Here is a 26,159-nt window from a genome sequence, read left to right as displayed (position 1 = left end):
TCTGAGAGACGATTGGTGTTCTCAGTCGACGAGTTCAACTCTCAGCTGTATGAGCGCGCTGGTGAAGTTTTCGTACTTTGTTACAGGACGTGTTGTACAGCTTGTGCACCAGTGGAGCCGCTATCGCGGTTCGAGATGCATCGTTTTTAGTGTTGTCCTTTTCGAAATCATGATATCACGTTTCGACCTATTTTTTGTTTACAGACATTAATGTAAATCGCGTGTAAATATGTGGAAAACAATAATTATTGACTTTATCAGACGTGACCAGGTTATCTGAAAGGTAAATTAACTAGTGCAAGGTGTGACCGCGCGTGATTTCGAGGTAGAGGATAGCTTCTTTCTACTCGACTGCCTTCCATAGCTACTACTGGTTGCCACGAGATCGTTTCGTGTAGATGCGTCTTTTTTCTTTCAAGCAGATCGTCAAGGCTTCCCCAGTGACTTACAGTGATTTAAGAATCAGGTTAAAGGATTACTGATCCTCCCATTGTCTCCGCTGTGAAAGTGTTCGACGCACCTCCGAATGTGATCTGTTGTTTCAAAACTGTGTATACGTGCGTGCGTACCATCCACTTTTCTGTCAATAATTTTCCCTGCTGAACGTAATTAATCGTTTATTTGTCCGCAAGTACTGCATCTTTCTCATTGATTTTGAAACAGAAAAATAATTTCATGAAAAAATTTCTATTTCGAAATATTATAGTCGATAATCAAAACAGTTCGAGAGATAAATTTGAACAATTGTCAAATAGTAGTTTGTTAGAAACTTTTTATTTTTGTTCTTTTGTCAAATTTGACTCTTTTTCAATAATAAAGATCCAAAATCATCTCATGTTCCATATTATAGGCTGTTTCCACATGCTTGTAACGAAATTAACGCGAACAATCTTTTATTGACATCGAAGTCTTAAATGATTTTTAAATATATCTCTTGAATAAATGATTTTATAAATCATCATTCCTAGATGAGTGAAACATTTGAAATATTCCATGAACACAATTTCGTAAATAAGCCGAAGTTTGAAAATGGCGCGCGAAGGCGCGGGCTCGTAAATATTTGTAATTTTGTTCGATGACGTTCAAATTTTCGGGCTATGGGTTGTCGTACTATCAGATCACGTGAATCATCGTGTGAAGATGTAGAAACACACAAGCGCGAGAAGTACCGTTTCTCAAAACGGTCGCGAGCGAGCGCGATGATAATTTGCAACGTAAACGTTCCCATACAGTTAGTTTCAGGTCAGTTACGAGTTTCATCGTCGACGCTCATCACGGAGAAAATACCAAATTATATTACGGAAATTTTATGCTCATGTAGCGTTAACGATATCGAGGTCGATTCGTTCTTCGCTCTACTCGCGAGGAACAAGTAGAAAATGAGAACAAAGCAATCTTGTCGCAACTTAGATTCGATCTTATGTTCGGATCAAATAAACATCGTCCTCGATTTCTATAGATCATTCTTTTTAATGGCACATAATTTGAGATATGATAATATTGATATTAATGTATATTGACGCTAGAAAAGTATTTGCATGATTACTTTTAATAGAATGTAGTTTAGATATAAAATTGTAAATAGGAAAGGTTGGGATGACTATTTACTAGACAATTTACTAGAGTTAGTTTGCGGTATTATAGCACGATACAATTTATTTTTAGAAATCAACATGCAATACGATTATTGACATAGGTCGGTATCAAACGTTATTTGAGGAGTTCATTGTCTTCAGCACGTTTGGTTGTCTAATTCATAAAATAAAGGAGATTTCCTCAAATCGATAGAGAAATTGTCATATTTAATGCAAGTATTAATGTTTAAAATTGGATAGTGCCTTGGCAAATAGTTTATTCCATTTTAAAAGCGACAGTAATACTCTAAAAGCATAAAAGTATTGAATTGTATCTAAATTCCTTCAAAAATTCTAGGTTAGACAAGTTTCCGTTACGATACACAATTTTGCGTTAACAATAAAGTTTCAACGTGATATAATTTCCAAATAGCTCTTCGTTATCTCTTTGGATTAAATCAATAGGTATTGGAATTATTAGAAATCGACATAGAAATTCCAAATATCTCAATTCATTGCATATTCTTGTACGCGAATCGATCTCGTGGAGGAACGATTTTCAAATAAATTAAATACCAGAATACTTTTCAATATTTAAAGTCAAGATCATGTAAAAAAACAGAGACGATGAAACTCAGAAAGAAAAACATATATCACCGCGCGTTTCCTATTTACAGGTTTGAAACGCGTGACACGGAGGAGAAACAAAATCGAATATCGCGATTTCTTATTTAACGAAAAGGAACAAGAATCATCGTTCTATCGCTTTCTCTCCGAACACTTACCATGAAAAAGCTCTTTTAACATTATCTTGTCGAATAATCTTACTCGAGAAACCTTATTTCGTGACAAATATCTGAAGAAGAATGGAACAACAGGTGTCTATACATTCTATATAAGTTGAGTGGTAACGTGAATGGACTGTAATACTCATTTCTATCGTCGATGGATTACGAAACTCAGACAATTGAAAAAAAGGAAGGTATCATTGACACGAATTCATTTTCTCTTTCTAAATCTGTGACATCCACAGTGTAGGGAAAAAGGAGAGCAGAAGCAAAAAGAATCTTAATCAAAGCCGCGCGTTCAAGTCGAAACACGTTCAAGGGAAATAAAAGACGACATCTAGGGGGAAGAAGATCGAAACACGTTAGAGGAGGATAAAAGCACGTGGTCGTGGTTTTTTAGATACTGTCAGCGAGCGTTGCAAGCGGTGGGAAAAAGTATAGCACGAATGGGGAACGAGAGGCAGGCGAGGACACGAATAGTTGAAGTTGAAAGCCAGAGGACAGGAGAAATGTCTGTAAGGCAAAAATAAAGGTAGAATTATAAAGAACACGTTTAAACCTGTACTAGCGGGTAGCATTACTAGGTGGTAGGGTGAGAGGGGGTAGTGGGGAAAAATTGGTGAATCAGTGGTGGGGTTAGGTTGAAGAGTACGAAACAGAACTCTGAAAGAGTATGAAAGACATAAAGGAAAAGCGATAAATGGAGGATGAAAGAGGAGAAGAGTACACGTAGAATGAACGGAAAGAGAGATACGTAGTACGTAAAAGAGTACTCGATCGAAACAGAGGAAAGAGAAAGGTGTGCAGTGAAAAAGGCACGTATAGGTGTATTATATACATATGTGGTGGTAAGCGAGAGGCGGGAACGTTGGATGGAAAAAAAGGAAGAAGAGGAGGAACAGAAAGAAAAGAAGCGTGAACTGTGAAGTTTTGGATGAAGTGTATGGGATAGTAAGGGAGGTTGAAGAAGAAAGAAGGAAGGTGCGTTACATCCTGGAGTCCGATGTTCAGAGTCGTACGATGGCCGGGGCTCTGTCCGAGAATGCCCCAAGGCCTGTCAGTGTCGTCGCGGTAGGCGGTGCAACCGTTGACAATGCAAGGAGTAACCAGCTTAGCAGACCGCAGGTATGTATCGTTATTTTTATGTTTTTAATCGTAACGTTGTTATGTGTTAAACTTGGAACGCTATTTGTCGATCTTTCTATGATAATATATCATTTTCTTCCATTACTGGTCTATTAAACGCTTTGGTACGAGATATGAATATACAAGAATTTTATTATTTTTTACATTTTAATGTCTCTATTGTTTAAATCGTACCCGTTTTGCATACAGGTTATCATTAATCAGATCTCGCCAATAATTTTCTTCGCATTTGATGAATGTAGATAAAATTCAAAGCTTTTATATTTTTAAAAGAAAGATAGTTTTAGACGGACTTAGGTTATGTTTTTCGGAACCAGTTCGACACATGTATGCATGTACTCGTATTTCACTTGAGAATACGAACTGTGTGCGATGTGCTAAATTGCATTTTTTCACGTATAAAACGGTAGAGTTCCATGTATGGGGGATATGTATATTTTTAAATTTCTTCTCGTTCTCTACTGGAAATACTATGGATACGTGTAAAAAATTTATTTAAATTCTACTTGTTTTTTTGCCGATTGTATTACAATTCTAATTTCCGCGATCTTCTTTTATTGAAAGTTTGCTAACCTTCGTTATTTTCTCCAGCATGTATTATTTTTACAGTGTTGAATATTCATTTCCTGTTATAATGAGCATATTCGTAAACAACTCAATAGAATTCCACTACGGCGCCAATGAGTCTTGGAGGACAAGGATAATACCATTATTCCCTTTTCCAAGAAAAGCGTCTGACAGTGACGTTATATTGATTTTTGTACGTTTTCCCAGCAAAATAGTCTTAAGTTTTAGACTCGAAGTTTTATTCCAAATTATTTTTTAATTCTCAGGGGTTATAAAATCCATAAATTGTGTTAATATAATAATATTTAATAGATAATAACCACTTTTCTGATCTATCGAACATTTAATAATAATATTCCTTGTCAATACTGGCTATAGTACTAATAATAGTTGACACGATTTTACATTTAGAAGCAAGAGAAACTGTTTGGTAGAAAGTATTGAAGATTTCAAAAGCCTTGGAAGAACTAGAATCGAGGATGATAAGAATAGTCAAATTCAGAAAGTTTCAAAGGATATGTAGGACTTGGTGACTCACTGTCAAAGATCGTAGAGCAAGAATAAAGGTCATTAAGAATGAGATAAGGATGATGAGCCAATTACTTCGAAGATAGTGAACGAAAATATTTGAAGATTACAGTCATTCGAAAGCGAATACGATAAGCTGATAGTACTATCTAGTAGAGCAACAAATAATAAGCGTTAACACGTGTATTATCATATTAAATACACGTATTCTATATTTAAGAAGCGTATAACTAGAATTACTCGGCTAGTCGAGAATTATGTAAGAATCGAAGGGACGTAATGCGGTTAAGATATAATTCCTAAAAATATGTCGACTCAGGAAATCGAAACCGAAGAAATAATTACAGTTACGGGTACGGTTATGGCTGCGGTTACGGTTACGGTTTTCGATACGCCAAACACTTCGTTTTGTTTCTTCCAACCTAATTAGAGAAACGCCGTAAAGCATTATTACCAAAGGCTATTGGTAAAAGGATTCGTAACTTGACATAATCTTTTTGCAAAATATTCCATTACGATAATGACACTTGTTTAATACATGTAATGAAACCGAAGTTTATGTCTATGATTTACCATAAAAGTACATTTTTGAAGATACGTATCGGTCATAAGTATTTATTAGTATTACAGTATATTATTAGTATACATTAGTTTATATGTATAAGTATTTAAATCCATTAAAACCTCTTTACACGTTAAACTTTTTACGTTTGTTAACAATTTTAACAAATCTTATTCAACTTAGTATTCTACGGCGCAAATACTGTGGCTGCAAATAATATTTATACACCATTGTATTTACTACATTATTCGCGTACAAATTAGATTTAATAGTACTTTCATATGACTAGAAATTTGACACCAAAAATATTATACGCAGACGCTGATTAAAAAACGGCTCGTTGGAAGATACGGTTTTCAATAGAATAATTAGAAAATAAAAATAGCGAAAAGCATTCAATGTGTATCAAGTATCAGCAGATGTTCTAATACTTTCGAGTGACCGTGTATGTGTACCTAAAAACTTTTAGTCGAGCGAAACACCTTTTGAAACGCGTTTCTCGTCAATGCAGGTTTGCAAGAGAAAACGATGATCTAGCTCACGGGTTTCAACAACCCGACCTCGAACGTACATATTCGAAAGAGGATTTATGCAACATTTCGAACGCTAGAATACTATTAGGGTCGGAATGCGATTAATTATATTCTCGTACTATGAATGCAGGCTAAAGAAGTTTTTATGTAATCAATCGTCGCGACCTGGATTATAAATTAATCTAAAAGAAAATGATATTATTTCGGAAGTGTAAATGTATATTTATATTTATTTCTCCATCCATGTATCGCTGATTTTGGATACGATCGATCGTCTTGAACCTAAATTATTCTTAAACCGTGAACGTAAAACCTAGGACCTATAAATAAATTGTTAATCTGTGATAGTATCGTTTCAAGAGGTGTTAATGTAATATAATATATTAGTATTATAGTAAACGTTAATACATACATGTATGTAGCCCTGATATACATACTGAGGTCAAAAATTAAAAGAGTAAATGTACTTAAATAAGTAGACATCAACTGATTCAAGCACATTTCAAGCACAATTAGAGTCATATGCATACCGGACGCGTGTAGGCTCCTTTATTAATCTGAATGGATCCTAAAGTGAAAAGGTCTTGAATTTCAGGTTGCAAACGTCATCTGTGAATGGATTTTGTGTCATTTTATTTAAAACTACAACTTCCAACCTCCCATCAAGATTACCTTACATTATTCTTTGTAATCTCATCAATCATTACAACTCACATTATATATTCATCCGATTCTTCTCAATTTTAATATACACTTTTTTATTTATTTGTGATCCTACCACCTGCCTTCGGATGGCTTCCGGTTACGTTTCTGTTTATAATACCTTATATTCCACAGTTAAAGAAGAAATGTACAAGTTCAGAAACAGATATAATACAAGAGTTAATAACCACCATAAATCATTAGGCACCCAACTACTTGACACCTAACAACAAGTTAATTGACAACTAAAAAGAAAATACCTTTTAGATTGAAGCATTAGATTCAACTAGAATCAAACATACTATAAACTATTATAATCCAAGTTACAGTACCACGCCAAAAGAAGTTACTTGTAGTTCTCAATGAGAATTGATTGTAAATAGGCTACCAAATAAAAAAAAAATTACCTTATATTATGTTATATAATTTATCTAATGTCTAATAGTCTAATAATCTAATCTATAGTTATCTAATCTGTATAATAATCTCACTGAATTAGAATTAATTTGAATTAATCATTTTTAATTATTTATTAACTACTTCGAATTAGAATCAAAGCAAACTTAACCAAAGAGTCGAACTCAACTCAACTTAAACATATTGAACACAAGCATATACATGAACATAAATAATCTTAGAGCTATTCTAGTTTTAATATACATAAAATATATTTTTTCTCTGTGTTGTAAATGAATTTAGTAGCAATATGTTATTGACTGAAATATGAAAATTCATCAGCAACTTGTGAGAAGATTTTAGAAGTATTTTATTACAAGATGAATTTCTAGAGATTTGCATAATTTTTTATAAACCATATATATGGATGGAGACTTGTTCTTTACCTTTAAATTATGTATTCTCTCATGCGTCATTCGTTTCAATTTCTTCGATACAAGATAGCAATTTCGATATTCAATATCGGTAATTAATAAACAGATTTTTAACTTTGTTATTCGTCACGTTCGTCTTATCTTGGCTCGTGAAAACATCCCTTAAATTGTTATTTTTACCAACTTCACCCATGTAAATTCCCTATACGGTGGAATTTCTTATTTAAACCATTTTTCGGGCCCCATAGTCTCCGATAAAGATATTTTATGAGATATGTATTTCCATCCCTTTATTTTCAATAATACGAACCATTGCCGATACGTATCGAATATTTCCCTGAATATTACTTTCCATGCCAGTTTTATGGCGCTCGACGACTATAGTTTCCACGTGTTCCCGTGTTAATCGCGTTACCCCTTCCCGTGCTATTTAGTTCGACGAAACTCGGGCCCAAGCGGTAGATATCGACGCGCGCTAAACAGACTGATGCTCGTAAACAGTGGAAATACGAACCGAAATGTAGATGTATCTGGTCGCGAGTCAGACTCGCGATATTTATGTTTTGACCAAGTATCTGGTTACGGGTCAGACTCGCGATATTCATGATTGGGCCAAAATCTTCGTCGCGAGTCTATCTCGCTACAGTACGGGAAGGGGTTAATATCTTTCCGCATTTCTATTTTTCATTCGCACGAAGCGTCACCATAACCTATATTTCTTCAAATTATTCCATTATTTGCGTGCGAGCTTGACGCGTCAAAGAAGCATAACGTAATAGACTCTAATGTACTTTTGCCCGTATAGTGTCGCCAGTTCTTGAAAAACGAAAAAAGAAAGAAGAGAAAAAGCCAGATACGTGATCTCATTAACTTTACATATACGGCGACTTTACTGAAAACTTTACTGATTAATGATCAAGAAATTTATTCAGAAATGGGCAAACAGTTTGTAATAACGAGTTAATTTGTTGTCGCTAGTTAATTTATACGGCGTTGGGTAAAATGTTAATTAGTAAGATACAAGTTGGATAAAGTATTTAAGTTATCAATTTTTAAGAGTAATCATTTTTGGACTATGGATATTTATATAAATTCATATTTTTATAAACAATAAAAGAATAGCATCTAGTTAGATATTTGCTTAGGTTATCAAATATAATAATAATAATAATAATAATAATTTATTTGTACTTTGGATCCATAGCCTATTACAAGGAGATCGTTGCATTTTTATTCTTCGTTTCTTACGCTATATTACATTCTTACATCGAGTTCTTAGTTACTGTATTATATTCCTATTTTATTGTGTTATATCATATTACTTAACTCTTTCTTTATACATAATTAGAACGTATTTATCCTAATGTATGCGATATAGTGATACATTATATACGTAGCTATATCTACATCTATATGTATCTCTACATGAAAGTATGTTTTCCATACACATATCAAGGTTTATCATTCGTCTATTGGTTTGGCAACTAAGTGATTGCGGATATTGTCAATACCACCTAATGACAAAATCCGCAATCAGTTAGTTGCCAACCCAATAATTGTAAGTACAGATGCTTGTGGTTCTTACGGTTGACTACCAAATATAACAATAGCTGCTATATTTTTGCATATTACATGCATTCCGCGAATTAAATTTCCCACAAGTGCATAAAAATACGCGGTCTAATAATTTCGCTGTTCATTATTCTCCTAGAATTGGTGCGAATACTTATTTTTGCTATTTATATTTGTTGTATAACCGCTTATATTTGCAATCGAATAAAAAATTGATTAATAATCCGAGAGAGATTTCGAAAGTGTTCAGAGTCGAAAGAAATTCAGAAACTGTAATTTTTTAATATTCTTACAATATTTCATCGTGGATAAAAAGAAATACTTTACATGAGGAGAAAGATCTTTTTATCGTTATACTCTCTCTCCCTCTCTCTCTCTCTCTCTCTCTCTCTCTCTCTATTAATTTATCACCTTTAAGAGGCTGATCACCTCTATGAGCAGACTTTTTCATATTTTAATGTAACAAGATTGTTCGACCACCTATTTCGTTGTCACCCCGTATACGTATGTATTTTAAAGGTTAAAAGTGAGTGATTACGTAGTAAGTAATAAGGAACGGAAATCACGAAATCGTGATTAGAATGGGAGAGAACGCGCGAAAGTGCAGTAGATATAGAATAGCAAAAGGAACAATTTCGAGTGCGCCGGCTGTCACAAATGCAGGATGCCGTATTATGTGCACAGGTGAAAATTCAGATTATTATCGCGAATTCGCACAGCTAGTCGTATTTTCCTCTAATTAGCAGAGAAAAATGGATAATGGGCTAGGAAAATCTTTTTTTAAAATAGAAAGCCACGTCTTTGAAATTACTGGAAACGTGAAAGATAGTAAATACCACGCATTGAATAGCGAAAGACCGTATATAATAGATTTTACTTTCGTGCCAACAAATATAGATAAATTACAAAGTAAAACACACGAATAAACTCATTCGTAGGTCAGAACGTTATTATAACTAGATCGTGAATATTTAATACGCAAATAATTAATATTTTCATTGACGCGACTAAGCAATAAAACCTAATAGCAAACCGCCTGTTTCGCTAAATATCATAACGTCCACTCTACTTTGCATACTTCATATATTTATATACTTTTGCCATTGCGCGACGTATTACGTTCATTTGTACATTTCTGAATTTTTCTTTAAACGCCTGAACATTCGCAATATAAGAGCAACCGATAATTCTCTAACTTTCATCTCGCCATTGATAATCCCTGTCGCGTTTCTTCTCCATAAGCAAAACCATATATTCTGTTAAAAATCTTGAAAGTAACATTACACGCTTGGAATAATGGAAGAGTAGAATTCGCAAGGAGAATAAAGAAGACGAATAATTTGAATGTTTTACGTGAACTTTGCAGGAATCGCGCGACAATGCGCGGTCTTTCACTTCAACGGAGGCACAAACGGAGCTACCGCTGCAAAATGGTCCAGAGGCGTTGGAGGATCTCGACGGCGTTCGCGGTGCTCGTCGAAGAGAGAGGCGATTGCGAAGGCAACATCGTCGAGCCTTGAGATCATGCTCGATGCCACCATCTTATCCTGGGACATCGGCGGGATGTCAGGCTTCCTCTACAGCACCAGGTGTACCTTTGGTCACTCCTACCAGAGGATTTCTACATCTTCCACCGCCTCATTTGGGCCTTAGGGGTCTTAGTCTTGGACTACCGTTTCCGGTCTCTACCAGCGTCTCTGCTTTTGGACGGTAAATATACAAATATATATTCGTTTCGTATTATATTGCTCAGAACTATTCGAACAACTTTGAAAGTTGATAAATGCCGATGAATATTTGTGGTTCTTCAGGTTTCGATCGTATTTTTATTAGTACGTTGCGCACTGTTCCGATGTTTGGTGAACATTCCAGTTCACTTCTACAAGGCAGACGTGAAAATATTTTCCTTCTCTTGGAAAACGATCTTCCCCCGTGTCTATCACATCCCCAGGAAAGCAAAGGAATATCGCAGCATCTTCAATTTCTATTCAACGCATTTCATTTTTTAAAATTCAACGTTCATTGTTACTCGAAAGTTCTTGAAAGTTGATGGATATTGTTTGAATAATTGAATTTTAACACGCATAATGAGACACAGGATTTTGATTTTCTATAATTTTGTATATTTTTGTCGTATTGTTACATATACAATTCCTCATAATAGTATCGTGTATAATACATCAATACACCGTAAGAACATTTTTAACTATTTATTTTAGGCTTAACTATTTGTTGCAGGCTTTTTAATTTGTGGACAAATCAATGCTGATATTTCATAATTGTGTGTATATAGAATATACCTTATAGAAAGAGTAAAATATATAAGCATAGAAAATGAGTTTGGAAAAGCAATCAGATTCGTACATTAGTGAAACAGACGATGGTTTGTCTACCGTCTGCCACTCGTGAATTCTTCTCCTGGTTGCTTTTGACAATGTGCGAAAGCTTCTGATACACGACTTTGTGCACTTTGCTGCTCCATTACGAACGTTTCTTTTTGAAACGTTTTCAAGTATGTTCTTCGATGCTTGTCGCACGAGTCTCGCCCCGTTTTTACATTCCTATATATATTACAACGTCCCTTTGAACTCTGGACGTTCGTTCAACCACCGTAAAAAATTATACATGCTTATTTATTTGTTGACGTCAAAGGAATCATAAAAATATATTATGCATTTCTGCAATCGAATGTTATGTAGTTGCATCTGAAAACTAACGTTTCATCTTTTTCCTGATGTTGCGTAAACACTGTTTGTCAATTATTGTTAGAGTCGTTCTAAAGTTACGTTCACATATATTATGCAAATACAAATACATATTTCATCAGCTTCAAACATATGTATACAGCCTGTACATATTATTATTTTCTAGTATATTTTTTGTAAATGGTAAATTTGTAAGAAACACATGAAAGGGCAAAATTTTACTATCTTTTAATCCAATGGATTGAATAGATTTTTTTTAATTTGTTATAGTTTTGTGTAGTCTTGATTGGTGACAGATTATTAGCATCGTCATGGATTAAAAAGATTATTTAAGTTTGCCATGGTTTTTACATTACATGGTCTTTTTTACATTAATAGTAACTTGTTGCTAAACTTGAAACTAAAAATAACTTGATGAGTGAACTCTAATCAAAGCGGATCTTAACTGAAAGGAAAAATAATTATGCAAAATTATTCATAGAAGAAGGAAAATGAAAATATTTATTCCAATAATCGTACTGTTATACAAATTACTATCTCAAAGAATTCCTCTATGGTGAATATTGCATTAATGTGTTGTCTATGTATTATACATACAGATTTGTACCGGGTATGTAACAATTTGTACAGAATATATTTATCATTCAGTTTTACTTTTGAATATTTGTGGCGTGTTTTTCATTGAACAGGAGATCGTATAGATATCAGCATCTTCTAAATATATATGTTACTGTTATCAGAAAATTATCTTAGCAAACCCGATTTAACTTGATTCATAGCGATCAATGTATTTATCTCCCACTATGCGATTAACCAGTTCTTACGACTGGAAAAAAAGGAGTAAAATAGAGTTTAGATCTTGGAATTGATTGCTTTCACTATCGTTTGGCAATTTTTGATACTTTAGCTTTTAAAATTAGTAACAAAACCGCCGCTTCTAACCGGTTGCGGAAGACAACCTGTATAACTTGTACAACTTGTGTAATGTTAGATTGCTATGTACGTTTTCGCTATATGTAGAACGTTTTCTACGATTCTACCAGAATAGTTTATACATTATTTGCATTATTACACATTGATGTTCATATAGATATATAAACCATGTACATGTAGCTCTTTGCATTTTTTACACACATTTCTGTCACTATTTTTGATAGTTTGTTAATACTTTGATGAATTGTGAACTTCACATTGCCGGCCACGGGTATTGCATCATTTATTATAATTCTCGCTGTTTTATTATAAATCTGATATTTCATCATTTTACATATACACAGCATAAAGTAAAATTTGTTAGAGTTTTCGCAATAAATGAAATAAATGGCGAGTAGGATGTCCTATCATAATACTTGTGGTCGGTAGTGCGAGTCTACATCCAATGTTACAAATAATTAGTCGTATGTTTCTCGCGTATATACTTTAAGCCTGTCACGGCAGACAACTTTGCAATCCATTGATAACAAGTACGAACAGTCGCAGCACTTTCGCCAAGTGTGAAACGAATGTTTTTTGCTATGTCCGTTGCACTATGACGAAGTTAAAACGCGTAAAGTATTAAGTAAATGTCTTACATTTTACATGGACAGTAGCCATTTCAGACGCAAGAAACCTTTCTAGAGACTAGCTACTAGGGTAACAACAAGTATCTTCTGCAGTCTTCTTTATGCTATAGCGTCGCTGTTCATATCGACAGTTTTAGGATCTGTTCTCTTCCTCTGACATGGTCCTTTATTAATAATTTCATTGTACCATATGCTATTCTTATATATATATAAAATAAAATATAACGTATAGCATACACGGTGTTATAAAATTAACAATTTTTATAATCTCACGTAATAATTTGCATTATAAAGTTTGATGTAATTTACATATATCTAATTCGGCAAAATCTTGTATAGGTATTAGAATTTCAATAAATTTGTTTCATGTAATAAATTTTACACTGTTATAAAGTTACACAGCGAACTAACAAACACATGTATATATACACATATTCAAATTTCACTTGCTTCTACGAATATAAGATCTCGGCACTGTCATCCAATGTATTTACATAATTGTTAATTGGAACATTCGCGCGTTATTCATAAAACTGTCAGCCGTTGCGACCTCTCCGAAAATTGTGTACCTAAAATGTCTTATTTTTTAATTTTATTACTGACAGAGCTCGTCATAACGCAAAATATCGCCATTTCTTCACGACGAATTATCTCGTCATTTGCTCGCCAAAAACAGCTAGCTGGTCAAATAACAGATAAAAATTAGTTTGGTAGATGAGAAGATGGACATAGCTGGCTGTATGACGATCGTAGCGGAGCGTAAAGCCAAGCATAGTAGAGGACAAGCGTGTCGAGCGACTTGCCAACTTACCAGGAGTAAACTTACGTGTCAGTGGGTCATTCCAACGGTTGGTTCTTGTCTTGCAGGGATGCAGTACCGAAGCAGTGTTGTGGCCTCGGTTCCCCTCCTGTGCGTTGGTCCATACTGGGTGTCGGAGTAGTTGGCCTGGTGTGCGCGGGTGCTGGTGCTGTGCTGGGGGTCCTCAGGGCTTCTGGTCGCGATCACATCGCTGTCGCGCTGCTTATGATCGGTAACGAATCAAACTTTTCTCATGTCACTCGATTTATTAGCTGACGATCAATTTTTACGTTTGTATATTTGTATACGGGGACAAGAGAAGATATCGGAACGCTATTGCACTTATTATAGTATTTACAGGATTAATTAATTAGGTCCAAGTGTATTACATTTCGTAGGATCTAACAGCACTTGTGTATGATTACAAAAATTTGATACTATGAAAGTGGAACGTATAGGATCTGATAAGAGGGCACTTTTTGTGGCTACTGTATTCTGCTGAAAGATGTTTGATTTAAGATAATCTTTTCGCATCTGGTTGATCTGCATCGGTATTTAAATTTATACACACGTATATTTTTATATGTACTGTCATCTGTGAGTATTTGGATATCTAGTTTGGTTTATTTATTCCGTTTAAAGTTTATTCCGTTTTGTATTTTCTGTTACAAAGAATATTTGGTATCTATTTTTTTAGAAGGAAAATCTTGTATGTGTAAGAAAAAGACTTAAGTAGAGTGGTTTATTAAAATAAAAATGACACTGCTACTAAGAAGAATTCACTTATGTAGAAAGCATTTAATTACAACTAGATAATTCTAACAACTTACTTGGGAAATTTACTTGAAAGGTCCGAGAGGAATTAGAAAATAATTTTAATATTAAAGACGCTAAATAAATATTCAAGCTTTCCGTTACTTTTTATTATTTTTATCATTGGTGGCTAGGGAATACTGGAAGTTTTATTCACAATGCTTTATATCTTTTGGGCGTCAGTCGACCGATGATTTCTAGCGGTTTTAAATATCGCACATTTTAGTACAAAAGAATCCTTCACTATTTGTCTGCTCCGACTAGTCTTTTCACAAAGTACGTTCCGTTTCGGTAAAGAACTGGATAATAACCAAAGAGAACATGCATACATTACCGTACAAAAATTTAGTATTATCTAATCTTCCATTCTACGTTTATTCTACAGTACAGTACAGTGTTATCATCAGAATAATCAAATAATATTTATCTTGTATGTTAGTAAAATCTTTTTGTTGATACATTAGATAGACTGCAAAGTACTCCAGATTAGGTTTGATAAATGTTTAACTATAGATACTACTGTGTCATTATCTCTTAAGATTATTTAAATATTACCATTAAGAGCGTCATTGTTCACAAATTCCCTTGAAACTATTTCAATATTATATCTTTAGGAATTATATACAGTCACAGTTGAAAAATAGAAAAGAATGGCACAAGACTCCGCTGAAATAGCAAGCATATAATTTATTAGAATAATAGACAGGAAGGTTTGTCTTCGTTTCTAAGAAACATCATGTTCATAAATTTAATGTTATTATTATCAAACAATTGCTTCGACAGGTGTATTTCGTATATTCACGTCACGTAGTTCTAAGCCTGGTGTAACGATTCCGAAGAAGGACATCTGTTTCGGAGAATACATGGTCAAATAAGACTTGGAAAATCTTTCATCATTTTCCCAACTCTAATCTTCGAATCTCTTTTCAAGTATAAAGATTGAATGGGATATACAGAGATATTTCCCAATAAAAAAAATTGTTTACAATAGAGAAAAGTTTTCTTAGGGAATGAAGTGTATGGAAAGAAACGAGTATTATTCTCTTATTACGGAATATTCTCAATGCTTTGCATAACACATCTGCGAGGAAGTTCATTTCATGTTAAAAGTAAAAGTGGATAATCTCGTGGAAGATGTATACACAAATTTAATAAAAATATTTGTTAGGTCGCGAAGTACGCGATAATATTCGTTAAAAATACGATTCACAAGACTTGTTGAATATAATTGGACGCATCATGAAGCTATGAACTTTTATACATACACAGCGAATTTTTTAATTTGTCAAATAATTAACAAGCTACCTGCTGTATAAAAAGATATTTGAAATAAAAATTGAACAGTGCCGTAAGATCAAATACTATACTTTATAATGCATTAACGAATACATTCACTATTAAAAAGGCTAGCATTAGCATTAGGCTATTTGTGGCATATGGAATTAAGTTGATGTCATACATCATTTCCTATATTTATCTCATTTGTAGAACATTTTTTTAGTAATCTGACCCAATTATATTTTGTATGGGACTAAATTATCTGAACCTTAATATTTACATAAGGAAATGTATTTATCTAAGTTCTGCCTTGCCGTTTTATTTTCTACAATAACAGAGTTTCGAATTCCATTGCGTTTTCGCGTAACGCGAAATTCAGCTCGGCTCAATACCTACTTAATAAACCCATTGGATTTAACGGTTCGTTAATGCCATTGAATCGAAGAAAGTAAGCAATCTCTATCCTCATAGCCCGGGTACTATCGTGTGAAATTGGTTCAACACTTTCACAACGGGAAATCTAGAGATATCCAGAATATCTACTCTTACTAAATTTTGGACGGATTAAATTACTGAAATATTATATTTATAAGTTTTGATGTTCTCCTAACAGAGAGTTGAATTATTCTGTGTTGTAACACGCTTGAAATACGTGCGAGGTGTATTAAAAAATGAACAAGATATTAGATAAAATATTTTAACTAATTGATAATATCAATGGTATGGATATCATTAATAACATTAATTCATTGACTTCTAATTTTTAATTTACAATATGAACGTTTCGACTGATTTTCTATGAATATTGCTTTTCTATGAAACATTTATGCATATATGCATATATGTTTCGTGAATTAAAAAGAATCTTCTGATCTCGATTTTCTATGTATATCGGTACTCTATAAATTAAAAAAGATGCACTGCTTTTAATCACGTGAGTAATATACGCCAGTTAAGAAGAATCTCCACTCGAGAATATCGATTAATCTTTCCTCGATAGTGGTTTTCCATAAATCGAAATTCTATGAAAGAAAGAGACTTTTGAAACACGAAATATCGTATATCATATACTTTTTGAGTTAAAAAGAATCTCCGTTCGATTTTATGAAATTCATACAAATTCGATTTTATGGTCCCCTAAATGGGTAGCATGGTAGCTGACGGGTTAAGAACATTTTACGAGACCATCGCATCGCATCGATCCGTTTCCCTGGAGATTTCTCAATTTTATGTTCCGCGAATCTCACGGTCCCTCCACGTGTAGTGTAGGCGTACGATCCCTGTAGGTTAGCGCGTTCTCCCATTGTGAGAGGCATTCTATGCGGGTCGCAGGTTACATGCCCACGTTTAGAAAGTAACCAGTTGCCAGCACGGTTCTCCCTTCTTTCGTATAGCGCCACGATCGGTCGATCTGGTCGACCAACGGGCCCCTTGCGGTTTCTCGTTACCGCTGCTCTGTATTTCATAACTTCTTTCTTCGATCCTCCGTGATCCTCTAACGTTTTTTTTTCTTGTCCCTCGTGCTTTCTTTTTTCACCTTCAACGCGCTGACTGTCGCGAAAATTTTATATACTTTACATATTCTTTATATATTTTTATACTTTTACTTCGTATTTCGCAACTTCTTCCCTCGATCCCCTGTGTGCCTTTAACATATCTTTCTTATTTCCTGGTGCTTTCCTTCTGACTTCTTCGCGAATGTTTCATATGTAATATATTTTTTATAATATATTACATAATATAATTAGGTTATCTGAAAAGTTTCTTTCGTTTTATAAGGAAATAATAGATGCACGACATTTTTGTTTTATATTACTTATTGAATTATGTATGATCCGTTTCGTTCTATTACACTGCCCTATGTACATTTGGCAGATTAGGTTTCACGTTTGTAGAAACATCGCCAGATAAAGCAGCTGCGTGCAGATAGTGAAAGACGCTTCTGGGACAACCTAGTACATGTAATAATATAATAAATAATACAATAATATAATACGTGCAAAAAAATATATATTTTTTATACATTTATACAGAGCGTTCATTTTTACCTTGCCAAATCTGTGTCAGAACATTCTACGATTAAAAGCAAAACGAAAGCGTTATACAAATGCAGAATCGTAAATGCTTCATTAGTAAAAAGTCACGATAAAAATAACAACACGATAAATGACTGGATTCTCGTTCGATCGATTGCTCATGTTTACCGAAGTTCTTTTTCAAAGTGTCGACCGTACTCGTAAATGGCCATCGTTGATAAATTGACTCTACTGCCATCTGAATTTCATTTTGATTTTCTCGTATTTCACCGAGGGCAGCATAAATCAAACAAGAAATCAGTCGTCTATAATTTTGATCCTACGTTTATGTAACCTTCTTTCCTCATTCTTAATCGTGAAATATGCCGAAACCGTTTGGCGGGATAAAAATGAAACGTGCTATATATTTTTTTGTATATTTTTATCCCCTGTTTCACAACATCTTCCCTCAATCCTCTATGCGCCATTAACATTCTTTCTTTATTACGTCGTTTCCTCTCCTTTGCTTTCTCATCCTTAACACGCCGACTGCTACCCGAATTTTATATCGATAACTAGTAGATACTAAGAGCCTGAATACGTAGATCGAAATATACTACGCCATAAAATTTAATTTTCGCAAAGTACTATATATCGTATTCGCGTACTTTATCCAAATCTCGTGCGTTGATGAAAATTCGCTAGACCGTGAAATTTATCTTAATCTAATCATGCTAATTTAGCAACGTGGCTCACCACCGTGGGAATCGATTTGTTAACTGTTTTAACGAGATCACGATTATTATTCGTTACGCTTCCGTGGAATTTTTTCGCTCGGCCACTAAATGAATTTGTTATCGGAAAGTGGAGCAATATGGATTTTTTGTTTGGTTATTTAGTTAGACGCATAGTTTCGTTCATAATGGGATATATAATGTACGTAGATGTACAATGTAGTATACAGTTTTGAAAGTTTATTTGGTTGAATATTGTCATTCGACAAGGTCGTCGATCAATTAATATTGGAATTAATATATTTCCGGGACTAATGGATTTTCGGAGTGACAGCAGTAATCACAGGTATATTCGGACGCTTGACATTTGGTATGAATTGATGAATATTAAAAAATGTTTAATATCGGTGATATTGAAAAAAGTATGATATCGATGATGTTGAGGAATGTCCGATATCGATGATATTGAAAAATGTCTGATATCGATGATATTAAAAAATGTCGAAAAATATCTCAAATGTTAAAAAGCATATACAAGTTGAGTGGCCTCGAGAGGGACGTAATTTGACACGTTTCATTTTTTTCGTAGAACACATAGAGAACATACGACGGTCACAGACGTTTCTTTTATCAAACGAAATCATATATTTCTTAATACGTTAATCTATACGAAAATACGAAAATTGAATACGAAAATCTATTACCTTGTTGGATATTTTAACTTAAATATGTTAAATTCAACGTATGAAATACAAGAAAAGATTTCATAAAACATGCTTTAACTTCGATTTGTCAGATTGAACGTACGAAATACAAGAAAAGACACAAAGCGGTATTTTACGTTAAATTCCACGAACTAAAGTCAGCAATATCTACGAAACTTTATGTTTCTTCGACATAATAAGTAACCTGATACTATTTTTTATAGGGAATGCCAAGACGGATCTATTAAAAAATATATAATTCCATTTAGGAACACGTCACATAGGTGACTATGTAACGCTATCATAATGCCATTTAAAAAATCTAATCACACGCGAAATTATGTTCATCTCGAAACCATTCGACCTGTATCCGATTTTTAAACGATATTTTTTAACGTTATCAAAAACAGACGAGATATTCCAGGTGATAAAGTTAGATAGAGCCACCCTATATATGCATTTATGAACGCTATAGGGTAGCGTATCTAATTAAAAAAGTAAATGCCTGGAAGCCACGTATCGAAGAGAAAATAAAATTTTAAATGCAAATGATAGGAAATGCGAGTAGTAAAGTGCTGTATAAGTCGAGCGAGACGAAAGAAGATTACAGAGTTAAGAAATTACAAGGATTAAGACGAAAAGAGTGGAAAAGATATTTCGATGGCCGCGAGGGAAGCGCGGCTGGGTGTGGAACCGCGAAAGCTTGGATCATTCGTTTCCTCCAAGGATGTTTTCTTAGCTCTCACTATTTTCACATGCCACGGCTCGTGAGAACACGCGACAATGTTTAACGACCAACGTCATCTTTGCTTTTCCTGCCCGTTGCATTTCACTCGACTTTTCACTCGTTCGTATGCTCGTATGCTCGTAACTTGGTTAAACCACCGCTTCTGACCCTCGTTTTTTGTTGTTGTCATCCTTCGTGTTCGTCCATTGCCTAACTCTTTGCGATTCGAGCTACGTTTCACATTTCGATTATTTTTCGATATTTCGATATTTCGATTTTATCGCATGTCATTTATATCCAGCGAGATAAATTATTAGAGACCGTTCACACTTCTGTTGTAGTTATACATTTTCGTAGCTACCAGCAGCGAGTCTGTTATGAAAAATTGATTTTTGATGCAAGGAGAATCTACTTTACGCATTAAAAACGAGCGCTTTTTTTGTAAAGCGCATCCATTTCCGAGTGTTTCTAGAATGCATCGATCAGCGTTCAGGATTAATAATCTATGTTCTGCGATACACATAGAAATATATTACGTTAAACAAACCGGTTTCAACGAAGCTCGATATAAAAAAATTACGTTAATCTAAAGACACGATCGATCATGTTCATTACATATGTACGTATAACTGAACTCAATAGCTGGATTAAATTCTTCCTTATCTAATTACTAAAAAGACTGCCATGTTTATAGTAAAATAATTTATTCAATTGTGATTTTAATCAAGCCTTTAGTTAACCAATGCTTCCTTAATGCTCGGTTATACAAAAATAACCGAGATAGATGTCGTTATCTATGTTTAGATGATTTATAAAATAAAGTCATTTAACAAACATTTAGTATTCGAAATAATTAGACAAACATTTAGTTTCGGCAAGAAGAGTATATTTTGAGACGATATATGTATTCTGTCCCAGGTATAGGAGTGGTTCTGGTAACTGTGAGCGCTATAGCGTGGCGAGTGAACAGTCAAGAAAATTGTGACAGTTTCTTTGGTTTCACGGGGATCTCGAGCAGGATCCCGCCGGCGAGGCCAATTCATCCGTACGCTGCCATGATTTATCCGGAATTCCAATTTAGAACGCCACCTCCGAGTTATCAGGTGACACCCTAAAATTGTCTTTTACTACTTGCGCGCTTGATCGATTTCCAACAGATGTTCCCTATCTTCTTTTCAAATTAGATTTATGTTACCCATTTATGAAACGTCTTCAACACCTCTTCGTCTTTCTCTCTTCTTTCCCTTCATTTCCTACCTTCTTTGTTTGTTTTTTTCACTGAGCGAAGAAATATAATGAACTTTTTATAAGAATAAACGCAAAATTGTATTTCATGAACTAGTACAGTGATTTATTATCACTATGATTCTGAAACGTTCAACTGTTAACTAAGTATTATTCTGCAACATTTCACTTTTGCTATTATGTTTTTCCTATAACATTTACTATATGTTTTAAATTGTTATTTTTCACATTAATCAATCGTTTCCCTAATAATACATTATAGATTAGATACTATCGTTTTATATGAAATCCAAAAATCTATTGCGGATGACTACATTGCAGATTTTTATGAAATTTCATATTTTTGGAACTGAAACCTATATAGAAATTTGTTTCATGCATTAAAAATTATAGGGTATACCATTTTGGATATTTTGTGTATTTTTATGTATTCTACGAAATTTGTAGATTTTTACATCTTTAAATATAAACGCATAAAAATCCGCAGTCTACAAACAAACCATAGAAAATAGAGAACTTAAACATGATTTGTTTAATTCCAGGCGAGTATGCAAGAGTACAGGCTTCGACTGCTCCTTCTGGATCGGCTGCAGCCAACGTCCTCACCTCCGCCGACCTACAGATCCAACGCTGGAAGCATTGTGACTCCCGGCACGACTAGAGAAAGCAGACCGCCGAGCTATTGCACTAGATCGAACATTGCATCGAACACGAATGTCACGCCATCGAAGAAGGACGCGAATCTGGTCAGGATCGTTCAGACAGAATCAGAACCAGTCATTTTGAGCGGTGATCAAACACCTCCAGTAGCAGCTGTCGAAGTGCTTGCGCATCTTTGATTCATTCCCATCCTTTTCCTGTAATTACGCTATTTATCGTTACTGTCGGGATGATATTGTTGCAATTAGTCTAAACAATGGCGTTATACCGGACGATTTAATAAAAAGAATAATGTCTGTCGTGCAATACAACTATTAGATTGTTCCATAAGCAATGAACATTTTGGAAAATGATTTTTAATATCAATTATCTCGTGATTGCGACCTTCTTTCCTAACCATTAGCTTCTAAAAGTCATTTACATCCTAACAGAACATAAACCTTCTCTTTTATGAAATCTAAATGTAATGGAGATTTTGGAACATTATCTTTAATGCTAATTATCGCGATTGTAAGCTTTTTTTTAACTATCGATTCCCAATGACTCTTAATGTTCTATTACGACACAAGTCTTCCCTTTCATGGCCAAAATGTTCTAAGAATATTTTACTATTCAGGAAATTTGAATAAATAGCGCATATAAATAAATATCAGTTGTTCTCCTAAAAATTAATTTAATGACAATACAACTTATGGAATGATCTGACACATTACTTGTGTTCATCTTCTCTAAATACTATTATCGCACAAATAATTGGAGTTATTTTAAATAATAGTAGATATCTGTGAATATTAAAGAAGCGTTAGACGGTGTAGAGTTGCCGATGGAGGAGCAACGGACTTTCTCTGAGAATGGGGTTTGCTTAAATATGTAACGAAACGGTAAATAGAAGCGCTTTTGCGTTGCGCGGCTGCTGAAAGAGTCGTGCCATTTGCAGTCGCTGGCAAATTAGCGTTGCTTCCGGTCAAAATGTATTATTAACCATCACATAGGACTATTATCATTAGATAGGTGGTAAATAGGGAAGAAGAAAGCAGCACTAATGACAAGAAACATAAGTATAAGCGTTTAATTGTAAGGAAATATTTTTGCAAACGGTGATGAGGTGAGATAATACCTAAAATCGAACGATTTTGAAATATTGTATTATCGATATGAATATTTCGTTGCATAAATATTTTGGAAGCTTTAAGATGCGAAATCATGTTACTTTGATACCCGTTTTAACGTGTTTCGCCAAAAGCTACGAACCTAGAAGATATACGGCTTTTGTTCATTCGAAATGATTAAGAAACCGTAATCGTCTTAGAGATATATTTATTCCGTGCAAGGGGAGCCAATATTTCTTGGATTATCACTCTGTATATAACAACGTTGAAATTTACTACTGTATCGTATTTTCGATTTTAGATTTGTAAAATATTCGCGTAAATAGAGATTATGTATATTCCGAAAGGATGCGTGAGATAAAACATGTTAATAATTTGTATCCTTGATGTGCCGGTAAAAACTTTTAAGGTCTTCCTCTTGTTACAATTATTCATGTCAGATTTATGAAAAATGAAAATTCGATGAAGTTATGAATTAGTGTATACATAATAGGCTTGTAATGTACTTGGAAATATCGACATTGTTCAAAAAATTGTGACATACTATAGAATGGTCTTGAAGCAATTGCAAATTTCATTAAGATTGTTCGATAGTACGTCTCTGTCAGTTTTATCTTTCCTATCGGATTTTGAAATTATTTTAATACGTGTATTGGCCAAGCCTGTTTATATAAATGATAATGTTAACAAAAATTTTAAATCTACATGAATTTGACGAATTAGCAAGAAACATGATGTATGAATGACAAATAAATAAAGTAGCTTTAAAGATAAGTGCTGCCGCTAGCTTTAACGCCATACGGTTATATTTACTACTCGCTTAATTATTGTGACTTCTTTCGACAACATATCGTCGAAAAAAATAAAAGAATCTTGTGAGTTGCATACAACAATATATACATATTTTTGTAACTATAATTTGATGGTTAAAAACAAGTATTATGCGCGTTACGATACTGTTGGTTTTGATATACAGTAATAAAATTGCTGTTGTTTCAATCCATAATATTATAGCTCTTTGATATATTTTTTAAAGTGAAGATTATTTCAATCTAAACTTTAACGATTCATTTAATACAACTGGACAGACCTCACACATTTTTTCAAATATTGTACAGTCTAAGGTAAAAAGAAAAGAAAGATTCTTTTGTTATTAAAAAAAGTTAGCATCGTGAAATATTTATAAATTATTATTACACTTATATGTTATATTAGTTTGACTTATATTTTCTTGTTAATTCCGTCTTTAATTCTTCAAACTTATAGTAGCATTTATTGTTATCGATGTTAGCATCGATGTCGATTTTTATGTCATTATGTCATATTTTTATGTTAAAGTATTTTTAACATATTTTAGAGAACACATTCTATATAAACTTAACATTTGTTTCTCGATGAGCTATTTTATATTATGCGGTTATCAATTTTTTACTGTATGTACAATACCGACGGAATTAATAGTAAATAGAGTTGTAAGAGTGGTAAATACGAAGGCAAGAATTTCGAAAGGCGGCCTTAACCAAACTCGCAATGATTCGTGATATGAGAATAGATCAACTAAAAATCATCAATTGAATGAGTATATTGTTCCTTGATATTATTGTAGAACAATTTGTATATATACGAGAACAAATATATTTATCTGACTTATTTGATCCTCCTCATGATACTGTATTTCCATATTTTTACAAAAATCGTAAAAATTTTGTATTTGGCGTTTTTAAAAAATGAAATGTTTGGCTGTCATATATTTAAAAACTGATAAAAGTGAATGTTCATTACTTGTAATCCCTTACTAATAAATAATATAAAGCATAATTTATCCTGCATAGATTCGTTGCATAATAAATAGTACTTTTAAATTAACTTTACTTGCAACTACACTTATACAAGATATTGTAACTAAAATAGGAAATTTAATAGACTACATTGACCATATGTAAATTACGGATATCATAGTTTCATTAAGCTATGAACATCAATCCTTTTCTAAATGCTATTTGTTTGTTGTTTGGCCGATAAAGATGAAATGAATTTTCTTGTACGAAAATGACTACCAAAAATTGTACAAAAGCTCGTTGTACAGCGCAGCATTTTGCCGCGCATTTTTGAATAGCCGCTAAGTAGTTGCTTTCAGCGGACTCTGTATGGCGACGCCACTAATCGGCATTTGCGCGGTATCATAAGGCGGTTGGCGTGCATACAGTATTAACTAATTACAACAATAATAACAAATGTACAAAAACAACTAAAAATGTACACTGTATCACTGACGAGGTACAGAATAGACGTAACATTCAATCCTTATTCGTGTCCCACGTTTTGGAGGTTACTTTAGCCCTCATATCATCTCCATGTCCCATGTGACGATTCAGTGCATCAATTTGACATTTAATTTTAATTATACTAAAAAATGTACAAAACATTAGCGAATACTTTTCAGATTATACATTATATGATAATGGAAAAAAATGCCATATCAAATCATAAAAAAATTAAGTATCGAATATAATCTGAAATTGTTTTCAAATAGTAAACTACAAGTTCAACTTTAGTAGACAAATATGATAAAGTATTCATTGCATAAATAGACGATGGAAGTATTGTAAGTACTGAAGTACTGGAAGAGCGAACAAAGAGGACAAAAAGGTAAAGAAGCAATAGAACCAAGCGACTTGTCAGAAAAATATAAAATTCAAGAATTCGTGTAAAGGGAGTAGGTACAGTTTAAATAATGCTTAAATATAATGCATAATATGTTCATTTTCTTCTTAACAGATAAAAAATTATACTGTGTCACAATTAAAAAACATTTAAAGAACATCAAGTTCAAAAATATTTGATGAAAGAGATGAATTGATAAATAGGATTAAAGTATATTTTCAATGCAATGTTAAAAACTTCCATTAAGGGAATATAATTTACTTGTAAATATTTATATTTGTCATGCAATTTTATTAAAAAATATACTACAAAGATTGCTTTAATTAACAAAATTATAATATA

General features: G+C 33.5%; 1 protein-coding gene across 1 annotated transcript; it reads left to right on the top strand.

Moving 5' to 3' along the window:
* The first annotated feature begins 43 nt into the window (after nt 1–43).
* Nucleotides 44–24,971, top strand: LOC122572554. Its single transcript, XM_043737625.1, has 6 exons — nt 44–561; nt 2,252–3,487; nt 10,169–10,512; nt 13,937–14,100; nt 21,058–21,242; nt 21,927–24,971. Exons 2-6 carry the CDS (start codon nt 3,383–3,385, stop codon nt 22,221–22,223), a joined length of 1,095 nt encoding a protein of 364 aa, XP_043593560.1. The 5' UTR covers nt 44–561; nt 2,252–3,382; the 3' UTR covers nt 22,224–24,971.
* The last annotated feature ends 1,188 nt before the right edge of the window (nt 24,972–26,159 follow it).

The sequence above is a fragment of the Bombus pyrosoma genome, linkage group LG11 (genome assembly GCF_014825855.1).
Source record: "Bombus pyrosoma isolate SC7728 linkage group LG11, ASM1482585v1, whole genome shotgun sequence".
In the NCBI taxonomy this organism is placed as follows: Eukaryota; Metazoa; Arthropoda; class Insecta; order Hymenoptera; family Apidae; genus Bombus; species Bombus pyrosoma.
This window is presented reverse-complemented; position numbering and strand designations above follow the sequence as displayed.

Excerpts from the sequence above, each read along its gene's own strand:
- LOC122572554 (XM_043737625.1), top strand. The coding sequence starts at position 3,383 with ATGGCCGGGGCTCTGTCCGAGAATGCCCCAAGGCCTGTCAGTGTCGTC. Across the intron at positions 3,488-10,168 it reads ACCAGCTTAGCAGACCGCAG|GAATCGCGCGACAATGCGCG; the intron begins GTATGTATCGTT and ends TGAACTTTGCAG. Across the intron at positions 14,101-21,057 it reads TGTCGCGCTGCTTATGATCG|GTATAGGAGTGGTTCTGGTA; the intron begins GTAACGAATCAA and ends ATTCTGTCCCAG.